This window comes from Pseudophryne corroboree, chromosome 6, assembly GCF_028390025.1.
Source record: "Pseudophryne corroboree isolate aPseCor3 chromosome 6, aPseCor3.hap2, whole genome shotgun sequence".
NCBI lineage: Eukaryota > Metazoa > Chordata > Amphibia > Anura > Myobatrachidae > Pseudophryne > Pseudophryne corroboree.
Window position 1 is genome coordinate 542264530 of NC_086449.1, and position 13186 is coordinate 542277715.

A 13186-nucleotide genomic window follows, 5' to 3' on the forward strand; every position below is an offset into this window, starting at 1 on the left:
TGTCTGTCCGAACACCTGTGTCTATATTGTGCTGTTCCATCCCATGTCATCAACGCTTGTCCGAAGCATCAGGGAAACTCCAAGTCCTAGCCAGTCAAGGAGAAGCCGGCTAAGAGTAATGAACTCCTCTCCATCTTCCTGTGATTGCAATCTTCCTGTATCACTTCAAGTGTCTCCGCGCTTCAGGAATCTCATCGCTCTTCTGGATTCTGGAGCGGCTGGGAACTTTGTGACTGCAGAATTTGTTAAACAGTGGTCCCTACCCACCGAGAGACTTCCGTCTTCTGTTTGCCTGACTGCTGTGGACGGCAGCAGAATCTCTGATGCAGTTATCCACTACAAGACCCTACATATCCATCTGAAGGTAAGAGCTCTTCACTCTGAGCTGATCTCCTTCCTGGTTATCTCCAAGGCTAAGCATCCTGTAGTTCTAGGCCTTCCATAGCTTTGTCTTCACAATCCGCAGATTGATTGGAAGACTACACATAACCTGGCATGGGGACCTTCCTGTTCTGAGAACTGTCTCCAGAAAGTTCTTCCAGCTCGAACTTCTACTTCTAAATCTCCAGATGTTCCGCCTCCACAGTATCAAGAGTTCAATGATGTCTTCAGCAAGTCCTCCGCAGATATTCTTCCTCCTCATTGGGAATGGGACTGTCCTATCAATCTCATTCCAGGGAAGACTCCTCCTCGGGGTTGCATCTATCCTTTGTCGCTTCCAGAGACCCACGCCATGGAGGAATATATTAAAGAGAACCTAGCCAAAGGTTTCATCTGGCCTTCCTCTTCTCCAGCTGGGGCAGGCTTCTTCTTTGTGAAAGAGAAAGACGGTGGCCTGCGACCATGTCTTGATTACTGTGGACTTAACAATATCACAGTAAAAAAACGGTATCCGTTGCCTCTTATCACCGAGTTGTTCGATTGTGTCAGTGGAGCCACCATCTTTTCCAAGTTGGACCTGAGGGGTGCATACAATCTCATCCGTATCCAAATGGGTGATGAGTGGAAGACTGTGTTTAACACCCGTGATGGACATAATGAGTACCTCGTCATGCCTTTCAGACTCAGCAATTCTCCAGTGGTATTTTAACATTTTGTGTACAAAATCTTCCGAGATATCCTCTACCGACATGTGGTGGTCTACCTCGATGATATTCTCATCTTCGCCAATGATCTGAAGGAACATTGTTACTGGGTCAAGGAAGTCCTGTCCAGTCTCCGTGCCAATCATCTCTATTGTAAGTTAGAAAAATGTGTCTTCGTGGTCAACTCAATTCCGTTTCTGGGTTACATCGTATCCGGTTCCGGATTAGAGATGGATCCAGAGAAACTCCAGGCTATCCGCGATTGGCCAATACCCACAACATTCAAAGGTGTTCAAAGATTTCTGGGGTTTGCCAATTATTACAGGAGGTTCATTCGGGGGTTCTCTACTATTGTGGCACCAATCACCGCTCTCACACGGAAAGGTGCCAATCCCTCTAAGTGGTCGGAAAAAGCTACCCAAGCCTTCCATCGTCTTAAGCAAAAATTTGTCTCCACTCCAGTACTGTAGCAGCCTGATACCAGCTTACCCTTCACCCTGGAGGTGGATGCCTCTTCAGTAGGGGTCAGCGCTGTTTTATCTCAAAGAGCCGATGATGGCCATTTACATCCCTGTGGCTTCTTCTCTCAGAAGTTCTCTCCTGCTAAATGCAACTACGCCATTGGTGACCAAGAACTTCTAGCCATCAAGCTCGCTCTCAAAGAATGGAGATATTTACTGGAGGGAGCTTCTCATACTATCACCATCCTGACAGACCACAAGAATCTCCTGTACCTGAAAGCCACCCAATGCCTCAATACTCGTCAAGCCAGGTGGGCACTCTTCTTCTCCAGGTTTGACTTTAAACTCTGGTTTTGTCCAGGGTCACAGAATCGCAAGGCTGATGCTCTTTTTCCCGCTCCAGGGAGCAAGAAAATGAGTCAGAATCCACTGGTAAGCATCCCATTATCGATCCAGTGGCATTCTCCGCAGTGGGAGTGGACTCTATGCCTCCTCCAGGGTAAAGTCTCATAAAACCGGTTCTCAGAAAGAAGCTCTTGCAATGGGCACATTCTTCTCGCTTCGCCTGACACGCGGTTATTCAGAAAACCTACAAATTTGTTTCCAGATCATACTGGTGGCTGACCCTAAAGAAGGACATCACAGAATTTATTGCATTCTATCCTTAGTGTGCCCAGCACAAGGTGCCACACCATTCGCCCGCTGGACAACTGGTGCCTTTGTCTATCCCTCACCGTCCATGGACCATTTATCAATGGACTTTAGTACCGATCTCCCTGAATGTAACAAGTATAATACCATCTGGGTGGTAGTTGACCGGTTCACCAAGATTGCTCATTTCGTTCCTCTCAACGATCTTCTGTCAGCTTCCAAGCTGGCTCAAGTCTTCATTCAAGTGATCTTCAGATTACATGGTCTTCCTGAAGAGATTATCTCTGATAGAGGTGTCCAGTTTGTAGCCAAATTCTGGCAAAGTCTGTGTTTGGCTCTCCAAGTCAAGTTAAAGTTCTCTACTGCTTATCACCCCCAAACCAATGGGCAAACTGAGAGGGTGAATAAGGACTTGGAGGCCTTCCTCCAAATTAATGTATCCTCTTCTCAAGACGACTGGGTTCATCTTATTCCGTGGGCTGAATTTTGTCACAACAACCAGTATCATTCTTCATCTTCTTCTACGCCATTCTTAGCCAACTTCGGGTTCCATTCAAAGGTCACTGAGTTTCAACCGCTTCCAGCCACATCAGTAACCTGTAGCTGATCTCACCCATCGTCAGTTTTCTCAAAACTGGAAGAATATCTGGGCAGCTCTCCTAAAAGCTACCTCGAGGTACAAAAAATTTGCAGACAAGAAGTGTAAGGCAATTCCTGCCCTCAAGCCAGGGGATCGTGTTTGGCTGTATACCAAAAATCTGAGACTAAAGGTTCCAAGTATGAAGTTTGCTCCTCATTGTATTAGGCTTTTCCAAATTGAACAACTCGTCAATCCTGTCGCCTATAAGCTCAACTTGCCTCCATCCCTGAATATCCCTAGGATACTTCACATCTCTATCCTCAAGCCGGTGGTCCTGAATCGATTCCACACTGCGCTCCCCACTGCACCCAAGGTGTCCAGATCAATGTGGTGTTGAGTATGAGGTCGCCAAGATTCTGGACTCTCACTTTCGGTATGGTCACCTCCAATACCTGATCGATTGGAAGGGCTACGGGCCTGAAGAACACTCCTGGATGAATGCATCGGATGTCCATGCTCCCAAGTTGGTCCAGGCTTCCACGCCAAACTTCCTCGTAAGACTCAGAGGTGTCCTGGGCTACCCCTAAGGGGGGGGGGGGTGTTGTCACGATCCGGGTAATTAGTCACCACTTCTTACCTTCCAAGCCTGGATTCCACCTGCAGTGTCTGCATGCAACGTGCTGTACAACATTGCCTCAGTCTCCCCTCCGTGATCCCGGCACCGCTGTCATGGCAACTATACAGTTAATCCCTTCTGTTATAGTGAATGATGTCTCCTGTCCCCCACGGCCTCCGCCGCTATCACCACAGATTTCCTCTTACTAAAGTTCAAACAGACTTTCCCTCCAGATTCAAACATGGGCGCAGCCATGTTTGATTTCATCACATGTCACTTTCCAGCCTATCCGCTGTGCTCTGGACTCTGCCTGATTGCTCAGCCAAATACCTGCTTCCCAGCTGGTATAAATATCCTGCATCTAGGCTGCCTAATCGTCAGTGCTTTGATTGTCTATCCTAGTGATACATGTCTTTCCTGTCTGTGGATGTTCTAGCTTGTGCTTCCAGGTATTCCAGCTCCTGTGACCTTGCTCCACTTAAAGAAACCCCGCACCGTTTACCATCTTGCGGTGCTGCCTGACTCCAGCAGTGTTCCTGCATTGCATCCTGTGTCCTGCAGTGATCAATCACCGGCTTCCAGCTTTCAGCGTTGTTCCAGAATCGCTTCCAGCTTCCAGTGGTGTTCCAGTATTGCTCCTAGCTCTCATTGCCTACCAACTTTGCTCTCTGTGATCCACAGTGACTTCATCACCGGCTTCCAGTTTCCAGCATTGTTCCAGTTTCACTTCCAGCTTCCAGCGGTGTTCCTGTGACACTCCGAGCTCTCAGCGGTGTTCTGTATCACTTTCAGTATCACTCTCCATCTCCAGCGGTGTTCCAGCATCGATCTGTTCATCATCTACCACACAACATCGAACCACAGTTCACCACTGATACTCACCATTAGACTCTATCTTCAGCGGTGAGTTCAATAAACCTGTCTGCACCAGTTCCATTCGGCAACCCCGGCAATTCTTCCAAGTTCCCTTCAACCTCTGTGCTCTTGTACCAACTCAGCTTCCAGTGTGTCATCTGCTGGGCAGTACCAGCTAGTTCCCTGTTACAGCGTTTAGCTGTGGCTTACAGACTTTCCAACTCCGAGTCTTGCAAGGACTTTGTTACATCTTATCCTGCATTGCCACAGTATTCATTACCACTGCGCTCCCAGGAACTCTACTGCTATTTATCTGCACAAGTTACTGTTGAAAGTTATCTGATTTGCCAAGGTGTCTAAACTGTGTGTTCAATAAACAGACTTTGTTTTATATACTCCCTTGTTGTGGTCACGCCTTCAGGCAAGCGGTGCTTAACCTCCTGCATGTCCAAGAACCCTATTCTACCTCCACGGTTCACATACACACCAGCACCTACATCTGAGGCCTCCCCAGGTTTGCCTCAGCCCTCAGTTGTGACAATATTCTTATCATTCATATCAAATTTCTGCTCCAGTTGAGTCTAATGTTCAAGGCAGTGGTTCTCAAACTTTTTTGAATCACAGTGCCCTAGAGTATCAGAATTTTTTTCAAGGCACCCCTAGGCCAAAAGTTTCTTATACCCCTTTCATATCGCAAATGCTGGGTTCCACCTGGTATTTGGAAATGGGTCCTTCCCAGGTGGGACCCAGCATTTGACCCTAACAACTGGCTCCCAGACCTGGCAATATGAGCTCATCTCCGCGCCGCATCTCCCTATGTAGAGGACGGGTCCTGGGTTGCATGGACCCGGCAACCAATTCACACTGCCACTGACTCAGTATTCAACACGGGAATAATACTGCTTTACTCCTGAGTTGAATTACAGGGTCAGGGGACCCAGGAATTCGCCATGGGCCCTTTCACACCACAGAGTGACCTGTGTCGACCCGGAAATATACCGTGACGATAACAGGTTATTTATGCGGTGTGAAAGGGGTACTACTGAAAAATTTAGAAATAAATATTAAATGAGGTAAAGTGTGTTTATACAGTATGTCCTTAGTTTCAGTTATGTGGTGGTGGACAAGATTTGCTTCTGTTATTTAATGATTGGCTGCCACCAGCTTTGGTTTTGCCTATTACATTGACCATAAATAATTTGAATTGGTTCTGGACCCAGAGGCAGAACTCTGGGAGGCAATGGAGTCATCTGCCGCCAGGCTCCTGCTCTGAAGGGGGGCACCTCTCCTCCCATTCTGTGACACCATTGAATTAAGTTAATTGATAGCTGCTGCTATCATTTCAGTGGCCAACTTCCTCACTGGTCCCTGCACCTTACAAATCACAGCCTTTTTATTATACAGTAGATATACATTTTACAAGTGTCATACCCAGGATTAGAAACCACAACCTATTACACTGGAAGCAGACACCTTACTGATGAAGCTGTTTGCTCCTGTATAGGAAATATGAGAATTCTAACTATATGAAGATACTTCTCTGACAATTACACGTAACTTCATATAGTTAGAATTCTCATGCTTCCTCTACAGGAGCAAATAACTTCATCAGTAAAGTGTCTGCTGTTAGTGTAACAGGTCATGGGTTCTAATCCTGGGTATGACTGCTAAGAAAAGTGTGATTTAAAATAAAAGACAATTAAATGTATAAATACAGTATATACATTTTTTTTTAGAACACTCCACATACATACATACATACATACATACATACATACACACACATATATATATGTAAATATATATATATATATGCAGACAATTATGATATAGCGCTGATTATTAGCAAGGTGATTATAATATGTATGTGTATAAAATACACTTAGCGTGTGTCCATATATTTGAATCACTGCAGCTTTTCTTGAATGCTGCACATAGGCACTAGATCCTTCTTGTATTATTTGGACCGCAGCTCCCCTTTCAACAGTCCGAACTCCTCCGGAGAAAAAGATATCTGTCAATAGAGCATATATAGGGGGCGCTCCATAGTGCATAAAAGTTTTTAATTTAAAAGTATATACACACAAAGAATGTTAAAATCCTATTGATAATATTCGTACCAGAAGGCAACCAGTGTGGGCTGGTTACCACGTGATTCAAAACAGTAGATCGATAGGCAGCAGGAACAAGTGTCAGGCAATCGTACCGGATACCTCCACCCGTCGGCGGCTGGTTTCCCCAGACTTCTCGGGCAGGAATCACTCACGTCCCTCGACTCCTCGCTCAGCAGTACCAACGATCGTTTACGTCACCAGACTCCGCCCCAACGCGTTTCGTCATAGACTTCGTCAGAGGTCTATGACGAAACGCGTTGGGGCGGAGTCTGGTGACGTAAACGATCGTTGGTACTGCTGAGCGAGGAGTCGAGGGACGTGAGTGATTCCTGCCCGAGAAGTCTGGGGAAACCAGCCGCCGACGGGTGGAGGTATCCGGTACGATTGCCTGACACTTGTTCCTGCTGCCTATCGATCTACTGTTTTGAATCACGTGGTAACCAGCCCACACTGGTTGCCTTCTGGTACGAATATTATCAATAGGATTTTAACATTCTTTGTGTGTATATACTTTTAAATTAAAAACTTTTATGCACTATGGAGCGCCCCCTATATATGCTCTATTGACAGATATATATATATATATATATATATATACACACACACACACACACGCACACATACATACATATATTTATCTTAATATAGGAAATAGGGGGGGCACCAATATTTATCTTGCCTCCGGGCAATTGTGACGAACTTACGCCACTGTCTGGACCATCAATCCAAGTCACCCCTGCAAGTGTTCTGAGGCACCCCAGGGTGCCACGGCACACAGTTTGAGAACTACTGATGTCTGACAGAAGGTCCAGAACAATCATGTTGATATTAATAATGTTGACATTAGAATGTTGACATGATTCAAATTGTCTTCAGTTAGGGTTAGGCACCGCTGGAAGGGTTAGGAATACTTGGTGGGGGGAGGAGGTTATGGTTAGGCACCAGGGGGAGGGTTAGTTTCCGGACTGGATTAAGAAGGGGGGGGGGGACGCGTGACAGGGGTTGCAGCCCCAGGAGCCTCCACACGCCAAGGCTTCCCCCACAGGGTCAGTGTGACCCTGCAATTGGCGGGAACAGTTGCCCAGAGGCATCTGTTCACAGATGTGGGCTGTCGTGGCTGTTCTGCATGCCCAGTCAGCACTGCAGTACATTAAGCACACTGTGTCTACCGACTCGAATCCTCTCATCAGCATCACGAGACACATCATGTCCATGACTGTGATGCTAGGACTGGGGAGCCGATCTGAGCTGTGTGCAGTGGGGCACAGAGCTTTAAGCATTCAGGAGGAGCCGACCATGGGAGGTGAGTACTCAGGGGCACTGGGTGGGTCATTGTTTACTATACAGTTTGGGCACTGTGGGGCATATTTACAAGTTGGGTTCACTGAGTGGCATATAGGGGGAAACAATGGGGCATATTGAAGGGGGCACCATGTGGCATATTGGGGGCACTGTGGGGCTTATTGAGGGGGGCACCATGTGGCATATAGAGGAGCACTGTGGGACAAAATGGGGGGACACTGTGGGGGCAGGCAATCAAAGTTATTGGTGGGGGCCCCACAACTTATTTGCTCGAGTCCCCATAAGCTTTATACCGGCCCTGGTTAGTGTTATGTATTAGGATTAAGAAAAGTGGGGAAAAAACTCACCGGAAAATTCTCCTGCGACCCCACTACAAGAACTAATGCTCATGCAGAGACCTGGAAGGAGACACTGGAGCTGCTGCAGCTGTCGGAAGAAGGAAAGTCAACACTAGACCACCAGGACCATTTGTCGAGAGTTCATCATGTCGACATATCATCTATGTAGACATGATGAATGTCAATGCTGCATGTCGACATGAAGAATGAGGACTTGAAAACTGTCGACCTGGGGCAAATGTACTAACCTTACACTTACTGTATGTCTGTGTGAACTGACATCATGAATGGCTGCAGGATGTATTAGAGCTGAGATGTATTAAAAAGAGAGTTGCAGGAGAAGGGGTGCGATTACTCACCTATTCTGCTCCCTGTCTGTATCTCATCACCCTAGTTCTGGTGTGATACGGAAATGGTACCAGCAGGCACACTGCAAATGCACAATGCCACAAAGCTACAACATATCATTTTGGAGTCTGGTCTGGTGGCACATGTGTGAGGAATCTCAAGAGTCAGTAACGGGACAGGTAAGTAACACAGAGCACCATCCTCAGGTGCCACTATGTGCTGCAGGGCAAGCGACAAAAAGTTTAGCTTTTCATTACTGTGGAAGTGCCAGCCACATGTCACCAACATAGCTATCTATAGGGGGGTTCGGGTATGAATGGTCGACCATGTTATGGTTGACAGTCATTAGGTCGACCACTATTGGTCGACATTGGTGTGGTCGACATGGACAAAATTTCAACACATGAAAATGGTCGACACATGGAAAGGTTGACGTGAGTTTTTTTACTTTTTTGGTGTCGTCTTTTGCGTAAAGTGACGGGGAACCCCAATTAGTGCACCGCGTCCCCTCGCATGGCTTGCTTCGCTCGCCATGCTTCGGGCTAGGACTTCGCTGCGCTCGGCACAGTTTACCGTTCCCAATCGTAATCCACGTGGCTCGTAAAGTATGGAAAAGTTCCCCAAAATAATTTTTTTTTTAAACTCATGTCGACTTTTTCATGTGTCGACCTTTCATGTGTCGACCATGTGCCCATATCGACCATGTCAGTGTCGACCAATAGTGGTCAACCTAATGACTGTCGACCATAACATGGTCGACCATCCAAACGGATACCCTATAGGGGCTCGGTTATATACATAAACTGGAGGCGCCACAGGAGAAATCTCTGATTTCCCCAATTAGCTTTTTGATACATTTTAGAGTAGAGAAAATAACCTTCTTTTATTTATCTTACGGCGAAAATGCAGAAAAAGGGTTATCATGGATTGATACATGTATACGGAATTTCTTTACCAAACAAACACTATGATCAATTTTCTAGGTAGACAGATGATTTACAGTCTTGTGCCAGTGGAGGGTAGGCCCCACGCAAACAGAGAAGCATGCAGACTCCATACAGATGGTGCCCTGATGATATGGAGCTGATGGCTTAATTTTTTGCAAGGCAACAATATTAACTATTGAGTCATCCTAAAACTAATATCAAATTTGTATTAATATATTGTTATTTATAGTACAACTACGACTGACTACTCCTACTATTATTATTATTATTATTATTATTATTATCCTTTATTTATATATGGCGCCACAAGGGATCCGCAGCAGAGTACATAAACAAATCAAAACAGGAAAACAGTGATTTACAGTCTACTACATGTCACCCTATAATTAAAATCGTACTCATTTAGAAAAAGGCACATTCATAACACACACCTTTGGGGAAAAAATGTACAAGGACATATAAAAACGACTATTACATTGATACAAACTAAGTGAAGTACAGTATGGCACATCTAAATCCCCATGCTGTACAGCAGCTCACTACCAGACCGAGATTCGAATGTGTTAATAAATCCCAATGAGAGCGGAGCAGGCGTGGCAGGAGCCTGTAGCTGCAGCAGGGGGAAGTCTCCTATATAACTAGTGATCGGGATCAGAGTGCACAATCCGAGCAACTGTCTGTGTGTGAGAGAGGCTTACCCGGAGATTACAGGAGAGGCAGCAGAGTGATTCACTGATTACCAGTAGTGTACAGGAAAACCCAATGCACGGATTAGCTCAAATATGCTGGGGCTCTACAACAGCTAAAGGGATATTATACAAGCTACCTGAGCTGGATTGCTGCATCCTTTCCTTATGAAGAAGACAAAAGTAAGTAGCTGGAAATGACTTTGACAGAAACACAGATCTGTCAGAGCCAGGTCGTGCATGGAACGATCTCTGCGCCACAATCAATCAGTGGAGCATTCTGCTGGGATATATGGATTGGCGTATTTGCGCCCGCTATCTTTCATATGTGCAGGTTGTTGTCCCGCAAGTATGTCATTCCTTATTAGGAGAAAGCATGGTGCAGAATATGTCCTGCAACAAGCCTAGAGGTCGAGGGTTAAAGTAAACTACAGTAAAATGCGCTTTACAACCTGCTTGGCAGAGCAGCCAGTGCTTGCAGAGATTGCTGCACCTGAAGTTACAGTAGGGGTCCATCCAACACCAGGCTGGCTGGTCTGGCACGCAGACTGTGTGGTGCTCAGGACTCCTGGCACAGTGCAGGGTCTGGCTGGATGTGTCAGCAAGGAAATAAGCGCAGTAGACTCGATCCTATTCTTTTCCAAGGAAGAACGGTCTTGTTGCTATTTGCATTGTGGTATTGTTCTTTTGAGATTTATTTGGCTCTTATCCGGCTGAAAATTGTTCTTGCAACACAGGCTTTAAATTCTAAATCCTTCATTGTGAAAGATCTGGAAAGGCAATAGTTCTGTATGGTCTGCAAATATTTGGAGAGTTTGCAGCGCACACTGGCTGTTCCCATCCACTGAATGTGCGCTGTGCTCTGCAGCCTCCAGCGCAAAATGCACATATTTCTAGGGTTATTAAGACGTACGTTGTCAGCAATATGCCTTGTGGCTTCTTCTGGATTTTTTTAATCACTATGACAGTAGTCTTCGGGCACGTTACAGTTGTGACATTTCACACCTAGAGCTAAATAAATGTTAACTTCCAGGGTGTTCCTTCCTGCACTATGTAAACCAGTGATTTATGTAAGTATACAACTGCATTATGTAAATGAGAACATTGCATTTGTTATAAAAGCATTAGTGGGCTGGCAGTAGCAGTGTGGTTGTGCAATTGGCAGTGCGTCCGGGCTGGGATCGAAAACATCTTAGCGGTCTATTTACTAAGCCTCTGATGGAGATAAAGTGGACGGAGATAAAGTACCAGGCAATCAACTCCTAACTGTCATGTTACAGGCTAGGTTTGAAAAATGACAGTTAGGAGCTGATTGGCTGGTACTTTATCTCCTACCACTATACTGCCATTCAAGACTTAGTAATAATTAGACCCCTCGTCTCTTGTCAGATTAGAACCCAATAATGTTTTTTATGTTTCTGTGTATTGTACTCTGGCAGCACTTTGTAACCGTAATTCTTTTCTAGAAGTTGTCAGTAAATATATGAGATCTATTTTAATTACTTACAGAACTTTTTCCCCCCACAATAGAATACCAATAATCAAAATTTTCTAAAATGAATTGTTATTAATGATTAATGCTTGTTTTATAAACACATTGGAAAGACACATAACATATACAGTATTAAGGAACGTAGGTGTTCACACAGTTATGTTTAGCAGTATTCCTAGGTTTATATTGTTGCATAGTGCCCAGAGATTGCATAGGCATTGATTCATTGTCTGGCTGGTGCTTACTGTCATTCTGTCAATATTTAGTGACAGTGCTGTCTGATGTCTGCATGCACTCTGATTTGAACTATCATAAAGCCACTCCTGTAGAGAGAAAAAATGAAGGCGTAGGTATTTTATTAAGTAAGCAACCAGATACTAGTAAAGATGTATGGTATGCTGGAGTACAAGCTATATACTGCATGTATCTATATTTGCTAGTTGATAAAATTTACTGTACAGTAGTGTTAGTAAATCTTATCTGCTCTTCATATCTGTCATTTACTGTGATTCCAAATTCAGCAGTGAGTTGCATACGCTCAAGCTTAATAGACCTTGCCAGCAATTAGTTACATGATTTTATAAGGCTTGTACAAGCGTCAGAGTGAAATTACTTTGAAGTCGGGCAGGACTAAAGGTTGCAAGTACATTTGAAACTCAGCAACTTTGCCAGGGTTACCATCAAAGCTGGAATGTGCCAGAGGTGAGAGGTACAATTTACCTCCGGTCTGTAATGACTAAAACTATCTTCTGTCCCACATCTGGTGAGTGACCTTATGTGCACAATAACTTAAAATGGTCAACCAGCTTGGGTAAGGCCACAGACATTATCAATTGCCAAATCCTTAAGTTTCATTAATACTCCTGAAGAAGATTAATTAAGTGCATTGGAAAATTGCCACTAATTCCACTTATTCGTAGAGCAGGTTAGTCGTGCTCAGGATTGTCATCCTTCTAGAGAACTACAAATTCCAGAATGCTGTGCCAGACATCTATGCAACTATTATTCTCCCAGTGTCCAGAGCAGACATTTTTTTCTGGAACTGTAGAATTGTCCTCCAGTTCTGAAGCAGCTTACGTAACATTTCCTGCTAACTATTTTTATATTGGAGATGATCAACATCTGTGTATTCTTTACTGCTGCACCAGGGTGTGGTATTAACCAGAAAAATAGATTGCTCTTAACATAATTTTAAAGCTAACAAATAAATATTTTTGGTTGGTTTTTTAATTGTGCTCGTTTGATCCATCTGTCTGTCTGTCTGGGTGTATGTGTTCAATAAATAGGCCCCTCCCATTTTATCGACATCACTTTCTATAGTGCTTCTGAAAGGAATATGTAACAGCATCAGAAAAGGCAAAGCACAATTAAGTATGAGGGGCAGCTCATCATATATTTAACTTGTTTTTACTTGTTAAACAACTTGGAAATCAGCTCAGTTCAATAATTGTGTAATAAGCACATGTTGTATTTCACGTAGTGTATTGGATATTGTACAGGTAGCCACCATTTGTCAGGTACAGTTACCAAAATAGAGATAGTTTACCCACTGTAAACTGTGAGCACTTCATCTCTCAGAAGACCAAGACATTTTTCCACCAGCACGGTTTTGGCGTTCTTGCAACCATCAAGCTTAAACTCACAAATGTGACCTGTGCTATGCATAGATGCTTGGAGTGCATACATTCTGCATGTAAAATGTTTAGTCTTA

At 44.5% G+C, this 13186-nt stretch overlaps 1 protein-coding gene across 1 annotated transcript in view; it reads left to right on the plus strand.

The window, feature by feature from the left end:
* Window positions 1-9950: 9950 nt before the first annotated feature.
* Window positions 9951-13186, plus strand: part of KITLG (KIT ligand) — a 75343-nt gene continuing 72107 nt past the window's right edge. The window contains exon 1 of the mRNA XM_063927657.1: window positions 9951-10166. Coding sequence (XP_063783727.1) covers window positions 10152-10166 — 15 coding nt within the window. The 5' untranslated portion in view covers window positions 9951-10151. The remainder of the gene's footprint in view (window positions 10167-13186) is intronic.